General features: G+C 54.1%; 9 protein-coding genes and 1 non-coding gene across 10 annotated transcripts; 5 read left to right on the top strand and 5 right to left on the bottom strand.

Annotated features, from left to right (window-relative positions):
- Positions 1 to 4,404: 4,404 nt before the first annotated feature.
- Positions 4,405 to 4,878, top strand: INS49_005681 (uncharacterized protein; the record flags this gene model as incomplete). The annotated part of the gene is made up of 1 exon (XM_043166459.1): positions 4,405 to 4,878. The coding sequence occupies one exon, from the start codon at positions 4,405 to 4,407 to the stop codon at positions 4,876 to 4,878; it is 474 nt and encodes a 157-aa protein (XP_043017020.1).
- An 887-nt stretch (positions 4,879 to 5,765) lies between these two features.
- INS49_005680 (uncharacterized protein) lies at positions 5,766 to 9,243 on the bottom strand (the record flags this gene model as incomplete). Its single annotated transcript, XM_043166458.1, has 4 exons — positions 5,766 to 6,797; positions 6,851 to 8,528; positions 8,658 to 8,923; positions 8,992 to 9,243. The coding sequence occupies 4 exons, from the start codon at positions 9,241 to 9,243 to the stop codon at positions 5,766 to 5,768; spliced, it is 3,228 nt and encodes a 1,075-aa protein (XP_043017019.1).
- A 939-nt stretch (positions 9,244 to 10,182) lies between these two features.
- Positions 10,183 to 10,287, bottom strand: INS49_005679. The gene has a single exon. It is a non-coding gene; the product is annotated as a tRNA-Ser (tRNA).
- Positions 10,288 to 12,854: 2,567 nt separating this feature from the next.
- INS49_005678 (uncharacterized protein) lies at positions 12,855 to 13,771 on the top strand (the record flags this gene model as incomplete). Its single annotated transcript, XM_043166457.1, has 5 exons — positions 12,855 to 13,068; positions 13,131 to 13,157; positions 13,231 to 13,367; positions 13,434 to 13,668; positions 13,767 to 13,771. The coding sequence occupies 5 exons, from the start codon at positions 12,855 to 12,857 to the stop codon at positions 13,769 to 13,771; spliced, it is 618 nt and encodes a 205-aa protein (XP_043017018.1).
- Positions 13,772 to 14,219: 448 nt separating this feature from the next.
- Positions 14,220 to 15,047, bottom strand: INS49_005677 (uncharacterized protein; the record flags this gene model as incomplete). Its single annotated transcript, XM_043166456.1, has 2 exons — positions 14,220 to 14,874; positions 14,938 to 15,047. The coding sequence occupies 2 exons, from the start codon at positions 15,045 to 15,047 to the stop codon at positions 14,220 to 14,222; spliced, it is 765 nt and encodes a 254-aa protein (XP_043017017.1).
- A 328-nt stretch (positions 15,048 to 15,375) lies between these two features.
- Positions 15,376 to 16,344, top strand: INS49_005676 (uncharacterized protein; the record flags this gene model as incomplete). The annotated part of the gene is made up of 2 exons (XM_043166455.1): positions 15,376 to 15,539; positions 15,615 to 16,344. 2 exons carry the CDS (start codon positions 15,376 to 15,378, stop codon positions 16,342 to 16,344), a joined length of 894 nt encoding a protein of 297 aa, XP_043017016.1.
- Positions 16,345 to 16,528: 184 nt separating this feature from the next.
- INS49_005675 (uncharacterized protein) lies at positions 16,529 to 17,263 on the bottom strand (the record flags this gene model as incomplete). Its single annotated transcript, XM_043166454.1, has 2 exons — positions 16,529 to 17,118; positions 17,215 to 17,263. The coding sequence occupies 2 exons, from the start codon at positions 17,261 to 17,263 to the stop codon at positions 16,529 to 16,531; spliced, it is 639 nt and encodes a 212-aa protein (XP_043017015.1).
- Positions 17,264 to 17,659: 396 nt separating this feature from the next.
- INS49_005674 (uncharacterized protein) lies at positions 17,660 to 19,484 on the top strand (the record flags this gene model as incomplete). Its single annotated transcript, XM_043166453.1, has 4 exons — positions 17,660 to 17,691; positions 17,754 to 18,026; positions 18,088 to 18,445; positions 18,552 to 19,484. The coding sequence occupies 4 exons, from the start codon at positions 17,660 to 17,662 to the stop codon at positions 19,482 to 19,484; spliced, it is 1,596 nt and encodes a 531-aa protein (XP_043017014.1).
- A 2,286-nt stretch (positions 19,485 to 21,770) lies between these two features.
- On the top strand, positions 21,771 to 22,456 carry INS49_005673 (uncharacterized protein; the record flags this gene model as incomplete). The annotated part of the gene is made up of 2 exons (XM_043166452.1): positions 21,771 to 21,907; positions 22,009 to 22,456. 2 exons carry the CDS (start codon positions 21,771 to 21,773, stop codon positions 22,454 to 22,456), a joined length of 585 nt encoding a protein of 194 aa, XP_043017013.1.
- Positions 22,457 to 23,542: 1,086 nt separating this feature from the next.
- Positions 23,543 to 24,673, bottom strand: INS49_005672 (uncharacterized protein; the record flags this gene model as incomplete). Its single annotated transcript, XM_043166451.1, has 2 exons — positions 23,543 to 23,939; positions 24,006 to 24,673. 2 exons carry the CDS (start codon positions 24,671 to 24,673, stop codon positions 23,543 to 23,545), a joined length of 1,065 nt encoding a protein of 354 aa, XP_043017012.1.
- Positions 24,674 to 25,041: the final 368 nt, after the last annotated feature.

Raw genomic sequence — 25,041 nt, 5'->3', positions numbered from 1 at the left:
TAAAAGCTTTAATTTAAATTTTATTAACTTTTAACTTATTTTTATTTTTAAATATTTTATAATTTTTATAAATCCTTTTATAATAAATAAATAAATTAATATAAAATAAATAAATATTTAAGTTAAAAATAAAAAAAAAAATTAAAGGAGTTATATTTTAATATTAATAATATATTAATAATAATATATTTCCCTTATATTTAAATTATAAAAAATATTTATTTTATAATAATATTAATAAATTAATTATATATTAACATTATTTTAACGTTATCTCATAATGCTAGTGTAATGCTTTCTAATACCCCCCCCCCCCTCCCTTTGGTAGGCAGCTTTATTGAAACTGCCTTCTCTAGGTAGTACTAGCGACCTTATGGGGTTCTGCTCATATTAACTCGCGCATGTTGGAAGGCTCACTACGTAATAACATAATGTTGCTGAACTAAATCATCGAATGATTGTCAAGCTTCTCAGCGCTTCCTATCTTCTCGTCACTGTCCTCGACGCGGAGATTTATACATGTTGAACACAGATTACCCCACTTGAACACAGCCCCATATGCTGTGTAATGCACATGTGGTGTAATGCTCTCAATACTACCATGTGACTGAGCCTTCGCTGTGGAAGCCTTAAGTTGGTCTCACTGGCTCAAATGGCGGCCCAATGCTTACATCTACTTATTCTCGCCTGAACACAGTTTTCCCATTACCCCTTGTTCCCCGTCTCCTCAATCCTTTCGGATCCTTGTATTGCCAAAAGTCCCAAAGAACCAACCTTAATGGATCTTGTGTTGATTGCCACCGGGTCCGCCGGTCTTGTATCCCTTGGTATCACGATATGCGACGGGCTTCTTACATGTTGTCGCACTTATAAATCACGCGAGAATGATCTCAGCATCCTTGCTGATTATACCGGAAGATGAAAGATATTTCTTCAAGTGGTTGAGAAACGATGGCGAAGCGGACCAGTCGCTGATGCTTCATTCCGCGCTGCAGTGACGGGGTGCTTCGGTGCTTGCGAAAATTGCTTCTCTGACGTACAAGTTCTGAATGGTAAATACTCCCAACTACCAGTGCCTTCCCATTCATCGATGAGGAGTCGCGGTAAGGTCGTGCTGCGAAAGCTTCAGTACCCCTTCGAGGCAGACCGATTGGATGCACTCAGGATACAGCTCAACGATTTTCATTCGGCCCTTTCTGGGCTCCTCTTAGTGATTAACTAGCAAGTTTTCTTCCGAAGACACCCATGTATTCTGGTTAATAACTGTCTTCCTCAAGTGACCTTACCAACGAGCTTCGACGCAGTGTAGACTCTCATTCAACCGCTCTTGCTTCCGCTATGTCTTAATTATCTTTCCCTGCAGATGGATTTGATGGGACCTTCCATCACCCATGCGTTGGATGAGGGCCTGGAAAAGTTGGAGAAATCTATTCAAACACATTTTACAGGTCTTGGAAAGCAGTGGGCAAACTCCGGCCAAGACTCACCTACATGCCAGTCTATCCTGAACCGGTACGTGACTCAGAAGAAGACTGCCATCCAACCACAGCACCAATCGAGTTAGCGTACGCCCACCCAGCTTCTATAGTACGCCCACCTAGCTTTTAGCGTTGGCCCACCTAGTATAAGGAAAATTAGCTGTATCCGCACTAAAATGTAAGTATTGCAAGGTTTTTAATAAGCTAGGGTAGCTATTTTTTAATTTAAGCAATACTTTAAAAATACAAGCCTAAAAAGCTTAGAGGGCCCTAGAGCCCCTAGAGGGCCCCAAAGCCCCCAGAGCCCCTAGAGCCCCCAGAGCCCCCAGAGGGCCTTAGAGCGCCCAAAGGGCTCCAGAGCGCTTAAAGCCCCTAAAGCGCTTAGAGGGCTGTAGAGCGCCCAGAGCGCCCAGAGCCCCCAGAGCCCTTAAAGCCCCCAAAGCGCCTAGAGGGCTGCAGAGCGCTTAAAGGGCTGTAGAGCGCTTAAAGGGGTGCAGAGGGCCGTAAAGGGCGGTAAAGGGCGGCAAAGGGTAGAAGTAACTTTTAAGTTGTAAATAAAGGGGTAGCTATGGGACCCCTTTAAGGTAATTATGGGACCCCTTTAGGATAGCTATAGCTATGCTTTATTAATAACTTCATAATACTAATATTTTATAGCGTGTATAATCAATTTCCTTATATTGGGTGGGCCAACGCTGGAAGCTGGGTGGGCGTACTGTAGAAGCTGGGTGGGCGTACGCTGACTCGCACCAATCGGCTGCACTGTTTGACTCGCTGTGCTCCTGTTTCTGGGAATAGTCCACAAAAGCATGAAAGCGGATGCTGTCGCTCATTCCAACACAAGAAAGTGCATATCATCGCCCGGAAGTTCAAGTTCTTCAGCTTGCTACTGCAATTCAAGCTCGAGATGCTCCGTGCTCCCTTCTCCTTTGCCAGAGACCTCAGTGTCTATCCAAACTTCAGAATACGAAGCACGGTTTATCGACCTCATTCGGAGGCTTTCAATCTGGTCCATGAGACCATTATGTCAATGCGGCACAAGCTCACTGCACCGGAGCTTGAACCGACATTTCGAGATTGCTTGGTGGGGTTGCGGAAGCTTTTTGAGGGAGGAAAAGCCTGGCCAACAGACATCACGACGGATGGCGAAAGCGTACTTCATGTGAGGAGATTTAGTCTTTGATTCATCAACCAAAGTTGCGTGCTGACAGGAGGACAGGTTGCCTGCTTAGGGAGTCAAATGGATTTCACTAATAACACAGCCGCAATTTACTTGCAATACCTGAAAGAGCTCATGAACCTCGGAGTCCCTAGGAATTATGTAACAAAGTTTTGGGCTCGAGTGAGTAACAGAATTACGGGGTTCCTTCAGTCGTTAACTAATGTCCCCTTTTAACTTGCTGATATCATGTATGTAGTACACCGCTATCACTTATGATGCGCGTCAAGCTCCTGGTCCATTTCATTGCCCCAAAGATCAGCGCTTCACCTTCAACATGATAACATCGCAAGAGAAATTGATGGAATACGGTGCGGCGCTCCCTGCTATCGAAGAATCCCAGGGTTTCGGCTCCCGCGGGCCATACTTTCTACCGATGCTCTATAGAGGCTTGATCGTTCTAGATGAGGGTAAGCTTGGGGGGGGGGGGGGGGGGGGGGGGGGGGGGGGGGGGGGGGGGGGGGGGGGGGGGGGGGGGGGGGGGGGGGGGGGGGGGGGGGGGGGGGGGGGGGGGGGGGGGGGGGGGGGGGGGGGGGGGGGGGGGGGGGGGGGGGGGGGGGGGGGGGGGGGGGGGGGGGGGGGGGGGGGGGGGGGGGGGGGGGGGGGGGGGGGGGGGGGGGGGGGGGGGGGGGGGGGGGGGGGGGGGGGGGGGGGGGGGGGGGGGGGGGGGGGGGGGGGGGGGGGGGGGGGGGGGGGGGGGGGGGGGGGGGGGGGGGGGGGGGGGGGGGGGGGGGGGGGGGGGGGGGGGGGGGGGGGGGGGGGGGGGGGGGGGGGGGGGGGGGGGGGGGGGGGGGGGGGGGGGGGGGGGGGGGGGGGGGGGGGGGGGGGGGGGGGGGGGGGGGGGGGGGGGGGGGGGGGGGGGGGGGGGGGGGGGGGGGGGGGGGGGGGGGGGGGGGGGGGGGGGGGGGGGGGGGGGGGGGGGGGGGGGGGGGGGGGGGGAGGCAATCAATATTGAAATCACGAGGATGACGACCGGAGATTTGCCGCAAGGTGATGGGATCATCGACTTTCTGTGTCAAACCTTAGCGGATCGACGGAAAAGAATGCTGTGCCACGCCCGTGAATGGCTCCCAATGTACGAGATCGCTAGGTTCAGATTGGAAGACCAAGACATACCTCAGGACACTGCATTTGAGGTAAGTTAAGTGCTGCGCCATCAGGGCAATCACCTCTCCCACTGGTTTCGCAACGTTCAACCGGGGTCCCTCTACCATTCAGCCTGTCTGGGCATGAATCTGGCATGAGCATTGCTCAAGGTTGGCTTTCAGAGCCCAAGCACGACTTTCCACGGATTCACACCCTTGATGACGATTGACCTGTATGGATTGATCGACCGGCGGCGTTTGAAAGGTGCAGTAGACCTGGTTACCTGGCTTCTTGATCACGGCGCGAACTTGCATTCCTCTATCCCAGTGTCTGGAGTGAAGGGCATTGCTACTCGACCAACAACACCCTGCTCGGATTTTTAAGGTTATTCATCGAATAGCTGATGCTTATGGAGAGGGCCTTTATCGGTCTCATATTACTGCAGAGGACCACTTACGATTCGGTCATGTGCGTGCCATCATCAGCGATGCTTCACCAGATTCTTGCATATGCTATTGCTCGCCGAAAGCTTACACTCCAACGACGCTATTCATCCACAGATTTTTCAAATTATTGGGCTGGAAGTACAACACTTCAGACACTTCAGATTGTCTTGACACAATGCATGAGGGCATAGAGTCCATGGCGACCTGCTTGACGAATGATCGGGCTCATGAGATCGCTACCGACATTATTCGGATCAGCACATCCCAATGCCTGGGAATGAAGCACACGTGCTGCAAATACATATATCGGTATTTCGCGGACCTCAGATTCGGCGTATGTCATGATATTCTTGCCGATGAATACAAGATGATCGACACTATGGACTCCGACGAAGTGGTCGGGATCCAGGAGGAAGACCAGTACCTAGCGCTACGTCTGAAATCACTGGTGGCAGAATTCACAGCCAAGTACAACGAACCGAAGGTTCCATTCCATGACTTCTTCTTTGGTTATTGGCGGCAACGGATGGATGAGGTTGAAGCGGAAAAAGATGAGGCCTGTATAAATGATCTGGGGAACGTCAAAGAAATTGGTGTTATGCTGCACGGAGAACGTGAACTTCCTACCAGGGGCAGGGGGGTTGTTTAGGTCGCGCAATGCAATCATGTTTTGACATCTAATCAAAGTTTCAACACTATAACGAAATGCTAGCAAAATGATACTCACACATTATCAAAAATGTAACATTTCAAGGCAGAAATATCATTTCAAGATCAACTTTATGTGGATCGACTGCGGGTCGGATCAGTAAAGGATTTAGTGTAGCCCCCGCCGGTTATAAAAAAAGGTGTGACATTAAATTACAGATGATATTCAGCCACGAATGAATGATATAAATAGTATAAAATAAACTCTTGAGAAAATGGTTAAAACACAACAAAGATCATCATGGATCTTGTATGCCTAAGTAGGTAGTGCCTCGTTCAGTCTCCCCAAGTCCCTTACAGCCACCGCGGTAACCAAGTCCGCGTTTCCAAACAGGACCCCGTTTCCATACCTATATATCCACAAGTCCTTGCTCCACGAGCCGTCACTCTGCTTCTGCTGACCTTCCAAACGAGCTGCTCATATATCACAAAACTTCCATGCGCCGCGTTGTTGCCCAGCTGCAGCCCACGTGTTCAGGACCCCGTCGCAAGACGACCTCAAGAACGCTTTGGTTGATGATGTAGCACTCGGCTTCTGACCGCTCAGACTCTGTGGGGTGAACCATATTTGTAGACTGGCATGAAGTGTGCTGGACATCGGAGCAGTCAGGCTCTCGTAAGTCACCACTTGCATGATAACAGCGTGCAGACTGCATGCACGTATGCAAGGGAATTCACGCGTCCATGGGAACTCACGTGTGCAGCGGCATTCACTTGACCTGGAATTCATGGCTGAAGCCCCATAAAATTGGCAATGCGCTTTCGGGAGGTGGCCAGATGCTCTGCAGTCTCCTTCCGGTGTGGGCACATTAGGCTACTGTGGCCTCTCTAAGCCTCCCTCTTCCCGTCAACCAGCATCGGACGTCGGTCGTCGTGGTCGTCGCCCCCTTTGAGATATTCGCCAAAGACACGTTGCTCAATGTCCATGTCCTTGAAGGCAACACCCAAGTGATTCCGCGACTGACGACGGAAAAAGACTCTCTTCCCCCACTTCCAGGTCTCAACCCCACAAAAGAACAGTCCCGCAGCAATGAAAACAATGCCCCACTCCCAAGTGATACCTTTGTGTTTGAAGACAACAGTGTTGATGACGGGGATATAGAGGAGGGGGAACAACGTAACAAAGCCTCCCATGATAGCCCAGAACAAGAATTGATTGCGCCAGACGTCGTAAATCCATTGGGTGAGATACTTCTTGGAGCCTGGCTGCATGCGGAAAAAGGAGCGGCGCATGTCGACCATCTCCCAGGCCAAGAACAGAGCGAACCAGGTGAGGCATGCAAATGTGGTCGCTCGAGCATGGAACACCAGGTCACAGCTATCGCTGTAGCTTTCGTTGCAGCCAGAGCCTAGATCACCATTCCCGAACCCATAAACAACCAGGGTGAAGCTACCAAGACACAGGGCGGCGATCCAGAGGCCGTAGACGACCATGTCGACGAGGAACTCGGGCGTGAAGATTCCGGTCTTGAGGGACTGGGGTGGACGGCGCATAATGTCCGGCACAGCACGCTCGAACCCTAGGCCCATATCAGGCATCCCTGATGTTGCCATGATGATCCACACGATCTCCACGGGGGCCAACGGGAAGACGGAGAGGCCGCGGGCGTCTTTGAAGGCAAGACCAACGAGCAGCGTGCCGGCCTGGGCGATGTTCTCGGCTAGGACGTGGAGGACAAACTTCTGGATGTTGTCGAAAATACGACGGCCTTCTTCGATCGCAGAGACAATGGACGCGAAGTTGTCGTCCGTCAGAACAATATCGGAGGCGTCCTTGGCGACGTCAGAGCCGGACTGGCCCATCGCTATTCCCACGTCGGCACGGCGAAGCGAAGGCGAGTCGTTCACGCCGTCTCCGGTCTGTAGAATCCATTAGTGAAAACCCTCTTCATGCTCAGTGTGTACATTGTTACCATTGCGCAAAACTTCTTCCTCCTGTGCAGGGCCTCGATCATGCGGACCTTGGTGCTCGGCGCGCAGCGGGCAATGACGAGCGGCAGCACCGGCAGCTTGTCGACGTCCTCATCGCTTAGGCTGTCGAACTGGGTGGCGGTCATGACCATGGCATCAGCTATGTCACGAGCCACGCGTTCCATCTGTGTTGGAAGAATTCCGACCTCGATAGCAATAGCCTTGGCAGTCTCGGGGTGGTCGCCGGTCAACATGTGCACGGAGATGCCGGCTTCGTGGCATTGGTGCACGGCGACGGCGGATTCGGGACGAGGCGGGTCATAGAGACCGATCAGGCCCCGGAACACCAGTTCTGACTCGACCGAGGCCCGGTCCACCTCGTCGCCCTTTGCAGGCTTTCCGGTGGTGTAGGGCTTGCTTGCCAATGCGAGTACGCGCAGGCCCATGCTGGCGAGAGCGGCCATGTTTTGAAGAATCTCCTCTCTAAAGTCCTCTGTGACTTCGACCAACTCGTCCGAGTCCTGAGGGGCGTAACGGGTGCAGGTCTGGATCACGCGCTCAACGGCTCCCTTGGTGTAGACAAAGTACTCATCCGAAGCATTCTTCATGATCACAGACATGCGTTTGACATCTGAGTCGAAGGGGAGCTCGGCAACCTCGGACCACTCGCCATTGTCGCCACTCAGCCGCAGACGGTTCCAGTTGAACCGGGAAGCAAATACTTGAATTGCAATCTCGGTCGGGTCACCGCGAGCGTGCCACTGCCCGTCCTTTTCGACAATGGTGGCCAGGTTTGCCAGCGAAGCCACGTTCAGGAACGCCTTGAGGTTGCTCTGGCTTCGTTGGAATAATTCCTCAACCGTCAGGACCTTTCCACAGGCCTCGCCACCTTTCTTGAAGTCGAGATTGCGCGGGGAGCGTTCGTCGTAGCGGACGTCGCCAATTGTCGGATTGAAGGGAGTCGAGGAGTTCTCAATGGTCAGGGTGCCGAAGCCCGGGAGCCACGCACCACGGGCAAGCATCTTTCCTTGTGTAAGTGTTCCCGTTTTATCAGAGCAGATGTCTGTCACGGCCCCGAGGGCCTCGAGCGACTTGAGGTTGCGAACGATCACATTCCGCTTGACCATTCGCTTGGTACCAGCCGCCATAGTAATTGTGAGAACAACAACCAGGCTGGCAGGAATCATAGACAGGCCGGTCGCCACAGCGTAAATAATGACCTCCTGCCGCGAGTTGAACTTGTTGGCGCCGAGAACAATGATCGCACAGACAATGGCGATTCCAAAGAGCAAGATTGCAAGCTTCGACAGCTTCTTTTGCAGAGGAGTGCCAACGTTGACGCCCAGAAAACGACCAACAGCATCGGTAAGCGTGAGGGTGTATGCTTCGAGATACCGGTGAGGCTTGGCAGAACCATCTGGCTTGCGCTTGACAGGGCGAACCTTGGAGTCCTTCTTGTTCAAGGCAGAAGCGATGGCACCAATCTCGGTGTACACCCCGGTTGCGAAGACGATGCCCTTTGCTCGGCCTTTTGTCACATTGGATGAGCTGTAGGCAACGTTGATCCGGTCGCCTGGCCCAGTAGTGTCTTCGAAGACTTCAGACTCCTTCTTTCTGACAGGGAGCGATTCGCCAGTGAGAAGGGCCTCATCGGTCTCGAAGTTGGCGGTTTCAATCAGCCTATGTCACTGTCAGTCACGGCACATGAAAAGCGGAGTGCAGGAGGACGCAGAGATTAAGACAGAAACTAGTTCGGCGTGGACTTGAGATGTAGGGCGCAACAAGCAGAAGGCTTAGACCTAGGCTTACCTCACGTCGGCAGGAATCGTATCACCAGTCTTGATCTCGACCAAATCGCCAGGAACGATCTCGCCAGAGGGCACAACCATAGACTCGCCGCCGCGTACGATATTGGCAGTAGGTGACGAGAGAGAGCGCAGTGAGTCCATCGTCTTCTCGGCAGAGTATTCCTGGAAGAAGCCAACGATGACGTTCAGGAGGATCACAAAGGTGATCACACCGCCCTCAATATAGGATTCGATACCAAAACTGACGGCCATTGCCAGGATGAGGACCTGTGTGTAGCCAGCATCCAGTGTCAGCTGGCCTGATGATTATCGTGAAGGGAAATGGAGACACTTACCAGGGTCATGGCATTGGCTATCTGAGCAATAACGATCTTGAGGGGTTGGACACCTTCGGCCTCGCCCAGATCATTCTTGCCAAATTCCTCGAGCCGCCGTCTAGCCTCATCAGCAGACAGGCCATTCAAAGGATCGGCGTTGAGCTCCTCGGCGACCTCACGGTAGGTAAGGGCATGCGCGGGCCTTGACAATGGCTTATTGGACTGGCCAGACACATGGTCTTGGTCAGGCTTAACGACTTCCTTTCCCATCGTAGAATGTACTGGCAAGATAGTCCTAGAGAAGCCAGCAGGGCGAGACGTATATCCGGAGCGCCAATTGATCGCGTTACAGCCGCAGTAGATTCAATAATCCGGTTCACGATATGATGGGAAAATTTGTGATACTGTCCAGAAAGATATCAGAGTTGGTTTGCACAGACGAATCGCAAGGTCGTGGGGATCGGTGTGCCTTTTGTGTCCAGAGACCTGCGGTAGGACCCAGTCTAAGGACCCAGTTTATTCCACCGCCTAGGCTTGGCAGGGTGCCGTGAGCCGCAAACCTGAGCACTCCCAAAGGCAATGCCTAGCCTTCACCATCTTGGCACACCCGGCGATGACGCATCTGCATTCCTGGGCAAGCCCACAACCTTATCAGCCTGTTGAAAGAGAATTTTCATCTTCATCTGCTTACTAACAGGAATTCTATCAACATCATGTCTCCTTATAATAAGCTAATAAGATAATATCATATTAAGGCAAGCAATATTTATAAAGGATATAATAATAACTTAAATATAAAGATAATTTATAAATATTTTCTTTATAAAATTATTAACTTTATTTACTTAATTATAAAAATATTTCTTATATATTTTTATTAATTTAAACGCTTAACTTATAAAGTTAAAATTTATTTATTAATAACTTATTATTATTATTATAATTAATAATAAATTATTAATATATTTTAAAATATTTTAAAAATATAATATATATTTATTATTAAAATTAATTTATTTAATATATCTTTTAATAAATTAAATTAAAAATTATTTAAATTATAAATTACTTTTTTAAAAAAGCTAATTTTATATAATTAAGAGTTAAGTATTAAGAGTGCTGCAAGGCAAAACATTTACAAGCACATACAAGCTACTTAATATTACTTTATTAAGTATGGTAGTTATAAGGAATTAATGCAAGAAGTGTTGACGCCGGCATGATTTAAACATGCGCCTCCGAAGAGAATAGATAACCAGAACCCGCATGTGAGTAATTCTAGTCTATCGCATTAGACCACTCTGCCACGGCGCCATGAAACGAAGCCTTGGATAAATACATTATAGCGTATCTCCAAGAGCCGGTCAGATAATCTAGGGTCCCCTCCGAGCTAGGTCCACAGTATTGGTCGCCCACTTTGGTACGTTGATGGCGAGGAAATGAATTAAAGGAGGTTTCTTTGCATGTAGCACGGAATGAATAAAGAAAATTTTTAAACCTTCTCCTTGATTATTTGGCGTGCTGAGTTGGAGGATGTCATATCCTTCGGGAATCGGGAAATGCTTGCCAGCAGATTGGTTTGAAATGCTCCAGGGGAAAGAGCAAATTACTTGACTTGATTAAGCCAGAATGTATCAAAAAAAAAAAAAAAAAAAAAAAAAAAGACTTGAGTCTGGTTGCTCGAGTATAATCATCATTGATCATCTGAAAACCTCTCACAAGATTTGATGATAACCTTCTCAAATTATAGTACGAAATCGAAGCACACCGAGGCATGTATTGCGAGCACAGCCGCCCATTGGGAAGCACCTAGTCGAAAACCGTCTTTCGACATCATGGGCTGCACGTTAAGGTTCTAGCTGTTTGGTCTCCCTGCGCGTTTCAACATGGTGAGGTTCTGGGACAAGGCTTTTTTATTGGTACCACGCCATTTTCAAGGATAAGACCCTGAAATGATACTGAAAAAGATCTCCTGATTCTTCAGACTTTTGTGAGGCTCAGAAAACACCAGTCACTCGGTGGCTGAGACATTCTGGGTCGTAATATGCTATGTGGCTACCTATGCCACACTTGTGTTATTGATCTGACGCGGCAACGAAGCAGCAAGCCCCCTGGTGAGACAATCCTGACAATGCACTGTAATTGCATTAATTAGAGTATTCGGTTACGGGGCTAACGTGATACTCCAAAGGATCTGATCGGCCTGCAAGTACCCGCCATGGTCTGTAGCGCACATTTGCTGTGCTTCCTGGCTCTCCGAAATCCTTCCGTCATTACTTTGTCTGAGTCGTGGGTTGCGAAGAATCCGCAGCTTCCCGTCTGACACTGAGGTCCCAGCTGAACAGCGTGAATTTCCACGTCCCCCAACCAAGCGTGATATCAAAATGACTCGAAATTCCCTGAATGTGTGATGTGTGACCATTTTCAGCATCGGCAGGTGTTACAAGGGCCCATTGTCCGCCATCGCTCTCTCCCTGATTATGACAACGCCTCTTGGATGTGATTTCTGCACGCCATGTGATGTCAGCTCCTAGACATCCGCTTAAGGCTGGCGAGACTACCGGCTATGTCTCCACGTCCTTCCGTGGAGGACTCTGTTTGCAGTGTCTTCTCCTCATCATCACATTCTTATGGTCGGGACGGAGATTCCGATGGCGCAGCAGCGTCAGTTCCTGTTAAAAGTTACACAGGCTGACGAGTGAAGACGCAGAGGGAAGATATACCTCGAGCTTCAGGGCGATATGTGCCTCCTTGTTGTGCCATCATGCGCAACGAAGCTGTTTTCGAACGAATATGGCAAGAACAGCTTAATCCTAGGATGCTTTGGATAAGTGGGAGATGCAAAAGAGATGATTTATCCTCTTGACCCATTCAATGTATCGCAGTGTGGCTGAGTTACCACAGGCTGCAAGATGATATCAGCTGACTGCCATGCAAGTGACAGTTCACAATCGTTACACACCTCGATAGACCGAACCGCCAACCAGAGAAAGGACCATGGACAGTGGGCGACGTCACAGGCCAGCCTCTTGCAATGCCAGTGTGTTCAATCTTCCTTACCATCCACATCAAAACATGATACAGGGGAGATGATATTTTCCAGTCGTAAAGCAGAATTTATTTACCCATGGTCACGAAAGGCTATCCACCACAGCAGTTATATGCTCCCTGCCACCCTCTAAAGGTGGATAGATATTGGCTGAGGATCAGTGTGGAGGCTCCGTCTCAGTCCAAATACTAATGGGATTCGAGACCAATTGCATGGCAAAATTACTGATCAGATACCATTCGATTTCGACTTCTAGATGAACAGGCCAAAGCAACTCCCTCGCGAGCATCAGGCTTGGATCAATCATTTGAGAAACTCCTAATCATAAGCCTTTACGTCAAAATCTAACCTAAATCCAATAAAATTAAATAATAATTATTACCAATCTATAGATTTCCTTAAGAGGTACAACAACAGATAGAGTACTCAGCACGAGAGCCAGCTGATCACAAATTTGAACTATGAGACAAGACCTCGTACTGGACCAGCCGTGTAGGTGTGACCGGCTGATGCGCCCAAACTGCTTAACAAAGACATAATGAATGCCTAGGCCAGGAAAGTTGGGAAAGTGGGACCAAGTTGTCCAAAAAAAATTGTTGACATGAGAGCATTGGATATCGCTTGGCCAGCTCTGAGCTCCAATTTCGGTGCCGTCGAGTAAACAAAGCCCCTGAATTGGTTGTTTGGATGAACCCTAACCCCGGTGCTCTTGCCCCAGGCCCTGTCACGATCAAAGCAATCCACAACATGTCTTCAGGCCTGAGGCGCTCTGGGGAACCTGGGAGGAAGTCGGTACGATAGCAAGACGCGACTGGTTCTGTACGCAGTGGCCATGGTTCAGACATTCTCGGTCCCGGGTCACCCATACTTCCCCCCGGATGCAGATATACCGCACTATATTCCCAATGCCAGCTCTCTCAATGAGCTGCTTGTGAGATTCTCCAGTCTCCTGAGCATCACCATCTTCACCGCGCTATGGCTCGCGACACGTTTCAACTCCCAGTTGAAACGGCCTGACAAGTTCATTTTTGGATGGTTTATCCTCTGTGAGTTTTTTGCCCACGTTCTTGTCTTTGGGCGATATTTTCGCGCTAATGTCAGAATGAAGGCGGCTCTCTCCACTGCTGCTTTGAAGGTATGGGCCCAATGGTGACATATCACGACGAATCAACTAGGGAATTTTCTGACATAATGCCCGGGATTTAAAGGATATTTCGCCGTGAACCATACCAGTTTGGCTGCCTCGAACGACCTCTTCGCCCAGCTGTGGAAAGAGTACGCCCTGTCGGACTCGAGGTACTTGACCTCGGACCCCTTCCTGATCTGTGTAGAGACGATCACGGCAGTATGAACTATCTCCAAGCCTCAACTTTTCGTTGTGTATCACATTCCTAACCAGTGGAACATTCAGACCGTATGGGGCCCGCTGTGCTTCGCGACGGCAATATCCATCACTCGCGGCGGCGGCCTGCGTTACCCCCTCCAGATCATCGTGAGCGTGGCTCATCTGTACGGCGTGGCGCTGTACTACTCAACGTGCTACGTTAATGAGAGCCACAGGGGGCTCGTCTACAGCCGACCCGAGTTCTTGTATTTTTGGGTATATTACGTTGGGTTCAACGCACCCTGGGTGGTCGTTCCCGCTGGTACGTCTTGCAGAGCTCAGCCCCTTGGATGCTGTGAAGGTACCGCAAACTTAGAATTGCTAACCTGGACGTGCCACGAAAGGGATCCTTATATGCAGTGTGAGAGCCATCCAACGGAGTGCTGCTGCCATCGACAAGGCTGCCGCGGCTTTAGACAGAAGGAGGCACAAAATTCCATCAGATGCACAGTGAAAAGATCTTGGTTGCGTTGTCTTATAATATCAAATCTGTTCCATGTCGCTCGTATCTCTGATATCACCATGCAATAATGAGCTGGGCCAAGATGAAGCCCGGCTCTCATTATTAGCCAAAACTGGAATGACCTCAACGGATTATGCCCGAATCTTCTTAGTCCTCCTGGCTGAGACGGGCTACCAACTTGAAAGGTCCAGCTCACTAACCAAGGTGAACCCGCCAGAGATCAGGCACATATGTGCGCCTTTTCTACGGCATCCCCAGAATGCTCATCATTCCTCCGAGCGCTGTGTCGAGTCACTTTCGCAATCGGCTGTCTTGTCTCCCATCCATCAGTCCCCAAAAGTGCCCGTCGTCTACCGCACATACTTGCTCATGAACCGCTTGTGGAAGTCACTCCTCAGCAGGTCATTTACAAACTCCTTGCTCTTGTTCTTATCCTCCGTGCCCCTCGCCTGGTTCTTGAACACGACGTCGTCGTCCCACCTCCTCTTGAGGTTGAAGTCGGTCTTGGCGCCGCCGCCGTTGTTGTTCAGCAGCGGGTTCCCCTTCGCAATCTCCCTCTCGCGCTGCTCCGCCTCCGCGGCGGCCTTCTCCCGCTCCTCCCGCTCGCGTTTCTCCTGCCTCTCGCGCTTCACCCGCTCGAGCTCTCGCTGCAGTTCCGCCTCCTCGTCGTCGCTGTCCGAATCGCTGTCCGAGGAGTCATCGTCATCATCGTCGTCTTTGTCGGAGGACGAAGAGTCTGAGTCGTCCGCATCGATGTCCCGTGTCTCCTCTATTATCCGCCGCCGTTTTGCCTCTGGGTCTTCATCGTCGTCTGCCGTGGAACCGGCTTCAAGCGCTCGCTTGGGGCCACGGCTGGCGGGTGTGGGCTCTGAGGATTCGTCGTCGTTGTTGCTCGATGGGGCAGGGCCGCCGGTCAGCTTGGCATGGTGTGCCTGCTCGGCGGCAAGGAGTTCTGCGCGCAGGTCGCGGGTGTCGCGATCGGCATTGCCGCCCTGACCTGGTTTCCTTCATTCAAGAGTCAGTCGGACAAGCCTGAGATTGAACAAGAGCCTGTGTGTATGAGCTTACCGGAACTTGAGTTGGGTGTGCGCTGGCAGGAGACGCTGATGGTAGGCTGGGCCACGAAGGGTTTCCTTGCCACGAGCGGGATCGAAGGTCGGTCTGTGGGCGGTAGTCATCTTGCCAGCTGATGAAATAGATTTGAGTGTTGCAGCAAGAAGAGACTGGGTTGCGACACTGAACTTGGAGGTGTTGGTGGTTGTCTATGAAGGTTGCAGTCGCGCGGTCGAGCCGAACTCTGGGTTCCTGAGAACCCCCCTGCAGTGCAACCCTGTAAATTAAGGCCCACCGCCTGGCAGAATACGCTTTGTCGCGATGAGATCACCCCGCGGCCCAAAACTTTCCTCAAAGGTCAAGTGCCTAGCTGCCCCAAAGCTTCGACACCCGCTGCGGCCTCAGGTATGAGAGGTATCACCTGAAAGGATTCTGGGCCAGCACGGATTCAAAATGCCCCGTGAAGCAGAACCCTCCCTCAACGAGAAGGCGTTCGTCACGCAAGCCCTTCAGGAGCAGTTGCGACTCGACAACCGCGCCTTCGGCGACTACAGGCCGATCGAGCTCAGCTTCGGCGACGAGTATGGCGCCGCCGAGGTGAAGCTCGGCAAAACGAGGTAAGATGCTGTCCCGGTCCCATGCACCCTCCAAATCTTCAGGACTAGCCACCTGACTCCAATTGAACCACCCAGAGTCCTCGCCAGAACCTCCGCCGAAGTCACAGTCCCCTACCCCGACCGCCCCTTCGACGGCGTCTTCAACATCGTGACCGAGCTCAGCCCCATGGCCTCCCCAGCCTTCGAGGTCAACCGCCCCACCGAGACCGAGGTCCTCCTCTCGCGCACGCTGGAGAAGACGGTGCGGCGGTCGGGCGCCCTGGACGTGGAGTCGCTGTGCCTGGTGGCGGGGCAGAAGTGCTGGTCGATCCGCGTGGACCTGCACGTGCTGTCGCACGACGGCAACCTGGTCGACGCCGCGTGCCTGGCGGTGGTGGCGTCGCTGCGGCACTTCCGCAAGCCCGACACCAGCATGGAGGGCGAGGTGCTGACCGTCTACACGCCCGCCGAGAGGGAGCCCGTCCCGCTGAGCTGGCTGCACTCGCCCTTCTGCGTCACCTTCAGCTTCTACGGGGACGACGCCGACATCACGCTCGTCGACGCCGACTGGACCGAGGAGCAGGTGCGCGTCGGGAGCTGCACCATCAGCCTCAACAGGCACGGCGAGATATGCCAGATCGCGAAGCTCGGGGGCACGCCGGTCGACGCGGTGGCGCTTCTGCAGTGCGCGAGCGTCGCGCTGACCAAGGCGAAGGAGTTCTCGACCCTGGTGGACCAGAAGCTCGCGGAGGACGTCAATGGCAGAGACAAGGGAGGATTGCTAGCGGAGCTGTCGGCAGAAAATGAGAGGCAGGTTGAGGTTTAGACAAAAAATCGTGATACCCCTGGATTCCCCTTGGCTATGCAACTCAGTAATTGTTGGTATGACGAAGAGCTCTATGACCCGCATAACACCCTCAAGCTTGTGTGATTCCCCAACCAACAATGCCGAAACTCCTTGCCCCTAGACAGCGGCTTTGAACTTGTAATTTTCCGAGGATGGCAACACATCACCGCATCACGGGCGGCCTTGACTCCTTATTCCATTTCACCCGTGACCGCACCCACTCTATCGCCTCCCTAACGCCAGTCCCCGTCAGCGCCGACACGGGGAGCACCCTCGAGTCGCGGATACTGCTCGCCTTCTCGCCCTCAAAGACCTTCTTGACCAGACCCTCCTTGATGCGGACGACCTCGACGCAGTCCTCCCTGTCCTGCTTGTTGGCCAGTATCAGCAGCGGCACGCCCTCGGTCTCGCTGTTCTGCAGGACGTCCTCGAGCACGAGGCGGCACTCGTCCAGTCGGCCGGTCTGGTCGTGGTCGAGGCGGCCGTCGCCGATGTCGGTGCTGTCGATGATGAAGATGATGGCGTGGCACGAGGCGTAGTAGCTCTGCCACAGCTTGCGCAGCGACAGCTGGCCGCCCACGTCCCACAGTTTTACGTACATGTCGGGCAGCGAGATGGTCGACACGTTCTGGCCCACGGTGGGGACCGTGTTGAGCTTGGGCTCGGGGCTGTCGGGCAGGAAGAGCGCCTTGACCTGCTCGTGGAAGGTGGTCTTGCCGGCATTGTCGAGGCCGAGGAGGATCACGGAATATTCTGTACGGGCGGAGGGAGCAGGTTAGCTGGCTGCAAGGGCAGGGGGGAATAGCTTCCACCAGGAACATGTTGGAGAGGAGATGCTTGATTATGTACCTTCCTTGCTGGTCGCCAGCAGGTAGAGACCCTTGGCGAGGTGATACATTGTAATAGTTTGAGGTCCTCCGGGGACCACAGTCTGATGCTGGACGATTTGGTCGCGGGATGGAGATGATGCAAAGTGCCCTGGTACTGCAGATGCAGCAACCTGTCACTGAAGAAGCGCGGGGTGCTCTGAGCTCTGGCAGGGGTGCTGTCTATTACATACCCTGCGATTGGCTAAAGTAGCGCTACATTACACCTGCGCGGGCTTTGGCCTATCTGAGGTACCAGTACATTGCCTGCACCCTAGCTTGGGGCAATCACAGGCGCGCGATCCTGCCTCGACCGTTCCAGCTTCATGTGAAGCGTGGAAACGCGCGTCTCTTGCTGAAGCGTCGCGTTCGACGCCGTTTCCTGTCTCATCGCTACACCTACGTTGTCGTCTAAGAACGTCGTGACCATGGCGCCGGTCCCAATCGAGCCGAAGTTGAGGTGAGTGGGTTCCTCGAATGGATAGCCAGACAGACCCTTGCACGCCACTGATTCAGTAGCAGCTACACCGGCATAGCTCTCGTGGCTCTCCACGCCTCGAGTGCCGTCTACTTCACCTTGAGCGTCGCGCGCAGCCTCGTCCACTCATACAAGTCTCTCTCTCCCGCCCAGGATGTAAGGCTGCGGCAGGACAGGCGGAGGAAGCTCGTGCCTCTGTTTTCCGGATTCGCACTGCTGAGTCTCGGCACTGCAATCTACTCCGCCTACACGTACACTCAACTCTCATATCAGGTCTGGGCTGATGCAAGAGGTTATTTGCCTGAGACTCCACCCGGGTTGGTCACCCCTGGAATTTTCTAATCAACGTTACTCACAAGCTGACTCTCAATTCATCAGCCTCCTCGACGATGTCTCTGGGAACGGCACCACAAACTTCACAAACGGCGCACACCCGAACGCCACTGAACTTGCAATCTACAGGATTCGCTGGCTTGCAGACACGCCAATCTACCACGATGCCTTCGAGATTGTTGCCGAGAAAGCACGCCGGCTCTGGTGGGGACAGCAGATCGACCTGGCTCTAGTCCCCTGGAGTGTACTCCTGGCAATCGAGGGAATGAGGCGCAAGATTCCAAACCTTTTCGCGTTCCTCTGTCTCGCCCATTTGGTCAACCTATCCTTTGCGCAGAACCTGTTTTATGTGGCTGCTGTTGACACCGACACCTTTGCCTGCGGTCGAGACACCATCCACGAGGTAAATTAGACCTCGAACTCGCCCAGGCATTGTGCTCAGTTTACTGATTTACTGCATGTGTAGATGGGCTCGTGTCCGCGACACCATATCGCCCCCCAAACCTCAGAATTGGTCTCTGAAGCCGGGCCTCTTCCTGCTGTCCATCTCCCTTAGCTATGCGGGCCTCTTCTACCTGCCATACGCGGCGGACACCCCTTCCTTCAACCGCGTCGTCGCCGCAGCGAGAGGCCTGACGTTTGCCCCCTTGATCCTGCAAGGCCTGGCGCCCGTCTCATGGGGCCTAGTTCATCCCCACCCCGAAAAGGCGAATTCTGCCTTCACGGACCTCTTCAGGCTCATGTCATCCCTGAGTCTCGTACTGCACGGCACGGCGACCTTCAACGGCCTCAGGTACAACCTTCCCGACTCCCACTACCACCGCCATAGCAAGTTCCTGCCGTGGGACGTCGAGGAGCGATCGAAGTGGGAACGGGCGAGGACGGCCTCCGGCAAGCTATTGGGGTCAATGGCGGACCACCCTGTTGTCGCAGCCGTCGGCTACGATGTACTTCTCAGTGGCTTGAGCATCGGAGTCTGGGCTGCCGTGCGATCTCTTAGGGCAAGTCACGTTCTCAGTTCAGCTGTGCCGCTGTATGAGACCAACGATGATGCTCATGGAGAGCATGTCTCAGGAAAGGCAACGGAGGATGACGACCAGGTGTCCATGGCCGGGTCCGTCCGCCGGAGCAGTAGGCAGCACAAAGCGCGAGTTCCCAGCGTCAGCAGCGTGGCCAGCCGCGACGGCGAGGACAACCGCGGGGCGCCGGCGCCTCGACGCAGGGGCCGGCCCAGGAAGGTCAAGCAGGACCCAGAGGAGGAGCCCGGCGACGGGACCTACGAGCCCTCCGTCGAGGAGGTGAAAGCCAGCGCAGAGGGTGACTCGCTGCCCAGTCAGGAGGTTGACTGGGAGGCTGCTGCCCTGGCCTGGGGTCTGACCGCGGTGGGCGGCTTGGGCTTGGGCAGCGCAGGGGTCTTCGGGGGAGAGTGCCTAGCTCGTTGAGTTGGGTTTGATATTCTTGGGCTCGGGTGGGCCGTGATCGCACCCCGTCTTCATCATTCTTATTTCGAAATTGGATGAAGCGACGGGATGGCGTAAACGTGTCGTGACGGGATGACAGTCAGATTCCGTGCTTTTTTGTGTCGAGGCGGGATCAAACCACGTTCTATTTTGTGTGTAGTCCAGGCGTAGGGAATAACACGGCCTGGCCCCTGAATATTTCACTAGTGAACTTGCTTGACCGAGACTCCCGTGCCGCCAGTCAGCAATATTTGAGGAGCTGGCTTGTGAGTCGAGAGGTAGATATGCGAACAGTTCTACATGAGGCTGCCGACTCGCGCAGCCAGGCTTATCTGGGACGGACGTTGTGATCCATCAGTGCTTTCGGGATGCGACCCTGGGAAGATCGTCAAGGTCCCGCTTCCGATACCGACGGGTGGCGGGAGACAGGCCAGACGGGGGATGAAAACCCCCTGGGAGTTGAATTCCTGCAAGGCCCAGCACCAGGGACTGCCGGGCTGCACTACGGTCGAAACCGAAGCCGAGCACACACACCCGCATACACTCACACACCATCGCAACAAAGCGAGAAGGGCTCGAAGGGGTGGGGGAGGGGGCTTAGAGTAGCGCGCCAAGCTGCCACTGGTTGCAACCACCAGACAGCAAGTGGGTAGATCCTGGCACCAGCTGGACGAGGCCGAGACACCATATGCAAGAAAAGCAGATATTTCTAGCGAGCCCTGTGCGGGGTGTGCGCTTGTGCCGTTGAATCCAAAGTGCTGGATTCTTTCTTGACATCCCACCTTCTGCAGGTCAGCGTGTGATGGGAAGGGGAAGCTCGCGGGTAGACGGCTGTGGCTGCCTTTCTAGACGCTCACACTCTGCGGCAAAACTCAGCCGTGGGCCTGCCGGCCCCTGGTCTCGGGAGGTGGCACCGGAAGGAGATACGAGAAGAGACAGTGTGGGATTGCAGGCTGGATGTCGCAGTGAGTGTGTCGTGTGCGGGTGACACAGAGATGCGAACTGACGCGGTCACACGACAGCTGTCAGACAAGGCCGCGGCTACGCGCGTGCGAGATTTATTATGTGTGTTGAAGATTCTGCCGACATGCAGCAGGAACTGTATGTAGACCACATGCAGGACATCCATATCCTGCATATCCTGCAGCGAACAAACGAACACACCATACACACATTGGGGTGTGCAGAGAGTGAGAGCCCAGACTCGGGCCAGAACGCCATGTACCGTGTAGGATGGCCAGGATGCGTCTGCCCACGGGCCACGGTGACCCCGTAAATGACGTTACGCTCGAGCCACTCCACCCCGCCCTTCTCCAGAAGGCGCACCCCCCCTCCCCCTCCCCCCTTCCAGCTGGACCTGGCTGCCCTACTGGTCCCCCTTCGGCCTCGACCCTTCGTTCTAGGCCCTGGTCCCCCGATCTGAGCTTCTGGGGCGCGATCTAGGTGCCCCCTGCCAACCCAGCGGGTCCACCGCGGCCCCATTGAGGCAGAGTGAGGGACAAGAGAGTTTTCACCCCACCGTGTGGCTGCAACCACGAACTTTTGGGAGAAAGCGCCGATGTTGGAGCGAGCCAGCCAGAGGCGGAGGGCAGCAGGCGGCAGGGACAGCGGAACGTCAGGAGGACGGCGACTCGCCGAAACAGTGGCTCTGGGCCCAGGGCAGGGGACCAAGGCCCGATCGGGAAGCAGCATCTGCCCGGGAGGCGTTCGGGTATATGGGTGGTGTGTGGATGTGGGCGGCTTCGCCTAGCCCCAGAGGCTAGAATGGATAATGTGTGTACCATGCGTTTCGAGTCCACCCCACGGCCGAGGTGGTAGGGTGGTAGTGTAGGGCAGGTAGGGTGGTGGTAGATACCCAAGATAGAGATGGACCATGGCCGGCCCCGTCGTATACATTACAAGACGCCCTTCTCCCGCGTGAACGCCGGGCCCGTTTGCTTGTCCGCCTCTTGTCCGTCTCTTTGATTCCTTTGTCCGACCAAACGCGATCCCTCGCCGTCGACTTTCCCAACTCGAAGAGACCAAACTGGTTTCCCCTCCCAAGCTTTCCCTATCTCACTCTCAATTCAGAAAGCGCCGGACTGGCACAAACGCCCTCGCATCAACCCAACGAACCTACCCCGGACATTCATCCCAGAAGCTTCAACCACGAACCTCGCCACCCAAAAGCACGAGTCAACATCCCACCAAACCAAGATAGCGGACGAACAGCATATACAGAGAGTTACACACACACACAAACATACACAAATCCCGGGAAACCCCAACATGGCAATCCGGGAGACCTGGCACCGCATGGTGCGGAAATCCTTCTCCTCCTCCTCCTCAACCGCACGCAGCGACGACGGCGACGACACACCACAGCAGCAGCAGGCACACCAGCAGGCATCTCGCCGACGCCCAGCGTCCCGATCTCCAAGACCTCGTCACGTCTGACCGGCAACCTCTCAAAAATAACCTCGTGGCGCTCAAACGCATCCCACAACAACCGCCACCCCGCCCACAGCAATGGCAGTAGTGGCAGCAACGGCGCCAAGGAGGGCGGGAGCGGCGACTCCTCGAGCAGGAAGGCCTCGCCCAAGCGCGACTCCCCGCCCAAGTCGATCCTCAAGAAGTCCGGCGGCAACGGCGGCGGCTTCGGCGGCGGCTTCCAGCGCCGCCTGCACCCCAGCGAGCGGCCCCTGACCGAGCAGAACCTGCGCCACCAGGAGATGCTGGGCACCTTCACCATGAAGTTCGGCCGCAGCCGCCGCTTCAGCCGCGGGGCCCGCAGCAGCTTCTCGGGGATCAGCCCGCGCTGCAGCGTCGACTCGTCCGCGGGCCCCGGCGCCGCTGGCTGGGGGGTTGATGACAATGACGGCGCGGACGGCGGCGGCGCCCCTGGGTACCACGGGCGGGTGAGCTCTGCTGCCGTGGCGCCTGATGAGGCGCGGATCGCCGAGGAGAGCTCGTAATTCTTGGTATGGTTGGACGGTGGCGTCTTGTGATTAGTTGAACGGGTCTGGTTTTGGTTGGTAATTTTCAGGAATTCTACCCCCTTGCATCGGGGAGGCTGGCGTCTGGTGTCTTGCATGGACGACTGAACTGGTCTGGTATGGAATGGGCGCGGGCGGGAGCCCCCAAGCGCTGGATGGCCGCCCTTGGGATGGGCGTGGTTTGCGGGACGACATACATACACGTCTTACATGTGGGGGCTCATTTGGGATCAGAAAAAGGTCTCTTGGGAAGGCTTACACTGGAAGAGACTCCAAATCGGTTGGTTGACTCATAGAAAGATACAGTCTAATCTGTGCTCAGTCACGCGAGGGAATTCTGGGACATTCTGAAGAGGCTACAGTGTTGGATAGACTACTTGTCAAGTGATAGTCCATTACTGAGTGGTAGAGCAATCTATGCGCCTAGAAGTATCGTTACTCTCTCTCATCCTGAAGTCAGTGCACACCAAGATCATGGTGCCACCCTTAAATCTAAAGTTTATTAAATTGCTTATGGTCTATCCTCGAAAAGAATAACACCACATAAACGGAAGTCTATCGGCTCCCTATCCTTTTCGTAGAGCTTCAGTCGCAAGCCTGCTCAAATTCTCAGTCACATAGCTGTTTTGAATGCCAAAACTTTGTTAATTGTCCACATGTGACAAGTCACCTTGGTGGGTAGGCATTCACTCCAGCTGTCCGAGAATAACACCACATAGCGCCTCAGCCAAAAGTTCTCGGTTCATTTCGCTTATGAAGTGACAAAAGGTATATCCGGCGTAGACTCCCAAGCCATTGTATTTTGTTGAAAACATTTATCTCAGCACAGCCCGCCCCATTAGCCAGAGATAATAATATAATACCAATCTTCGAAAATTACACGATTCCACCTAGGCTCTTTGGGGGTCAGATTCAACACTGTCGATGATCTACAGTGAAATAGATTACAATGATGAATTCAGCTGAATGCCTCATGGCAAAAGTATCTCCGTCTCCGTGTGTGAACTTTCATCTATATGCAAGGAACAATGAACATTGCCAACAGCCCGGAAGTGCCTCTTGCTCTCACATCCACTTTTCCAGACTGGTCTCGCCCTCCTTCAGCCCCGTGTGCCCGACCGTCTCCACCCAGAGCCTCTCCCTCTTCTTGACATCCTGGGCCTCGGCCGTCATCTCTTCGACCCGAGACCCGTAGAAATACCCTCCGTTGGGAGGCGGCGACCCCCGGAACGCACCGGCGATCACGTCCGCCGCCCCGAGCTTCAGCGTGCGCAGCGGGCCGTTGGGCTGCAGCCAGGCCATGAGCGGCGCCAGCCACGGCATGATCAGCTTGTACATGAGCAGCCATATGAACCACGGCCCACGGCGCGTGAGGTTGCCGGGCATGGAACCCGGGTCCACCCCGAGGATGCAGATGTTAGACAGCGCGGGGTCCGTGTCGAGCCTCCGCTGGAGCTCGGGGCTGTTGGCGTCCATGTTAACACGAATTGTCCTCGCGGCGAGCAGGAGGGGGCAGAACAAAACCTACATCATCATAGCTTGGCAGAACTTGGACGCCCCGTACCGCCGGAAGCCACCGCTGTAGCTCGGGTCCTCCTCGGACGTGCTCCACATGCCCCGAGCCACAGACTCACTGCTCCCGTCGCGCATGAACTCCAACCACCGGGCACCATCGAACGGCGCCTTGCTCTTCGGGTTGTGCGGGTCGTGTGACTCGCTCCCTACCACTACCACCCTGCCTGCCTCGCGGTCCATGCTCTGCAGCAGCAGAACCGTCAGCAGCCAGTGGCCCAGGTAGTTGCTCGCGAACGTCATGTCGAAGCCGTCGGCCGTCCAGGACTGCGAGGTGAACTCGAGGTAGCCCCCGTTGAGGATCAGCGCCCGGATCGGCGGGATTTCGCCCGCTGCAACCCGGGAGTTGATGGTCGCCGCCACGGCGCGCACGCTGTCCAGGTCCGCGAGGTTGAGCGAGATGATGTCGTGGGTGTGCGGGCTGGTGTCTTTGCTCCCGTGCTGCGCGACGGCGGTCCTCAGGACGGGCGCCGCCTTGGAGTCGCGCACCGCGTAGAGACCGTGGTGGTAGGCTGCGAGCTCGGCCGTCGACGTGATCTGGGACGCCATCGTGCTTCCCAAGCTGCCATTTGCGCCAGTCACCAGGATCGTGCCCTTTCCGGGGCCGTCCTGCGAGTTATCCATTTTGCCTTCAACCGTGTAATGATTGAGGTGAGGTTGCACCAGGTGTCTGTTGGTCGGAAGTGGGCCGAAATAGTAATTTATAACTATCCCATGTACACGATCCATCGAAATAAATGCTATTATCCGGGCCAACCGTTATGCAATACTACCTGGCTTCGTATGTACATTTCGATATGCAAAACAAAAATTGGCTACACCAATAGTGCTTATGCCGCGGAGCGCCGCTGCAACCTTGAAAAGGTGTTCAGCCCAATGGTGTGTGGTTCGACAAGAGCAGCAGAAGGTGGGGCCAGCTGAGTGCGTGGCCTCATTGGCGAGCGACCTCTCCGACAATTTTGTTTTTCTGATTCCTTCCTTCTGCGCTCTGA

The sequence above is a fragment of the Diaporthe citri genome (assembly GCF_014595645.1).
Source record: "Diaporthe citri strain NFHF-8-4 chromosome Unknown scaffold_19, whole genome shotgun sequence".
Lineage (NCBI taxonomy): Eukaryota > Fungi > Ascomycota > Sordariomycetes > Diaporthales > Diaporthaceae > Diaporthe > Diaporthe citri.
This window is presented reverse-complemented; position numbering and strand designations above follow the sequence as displayed.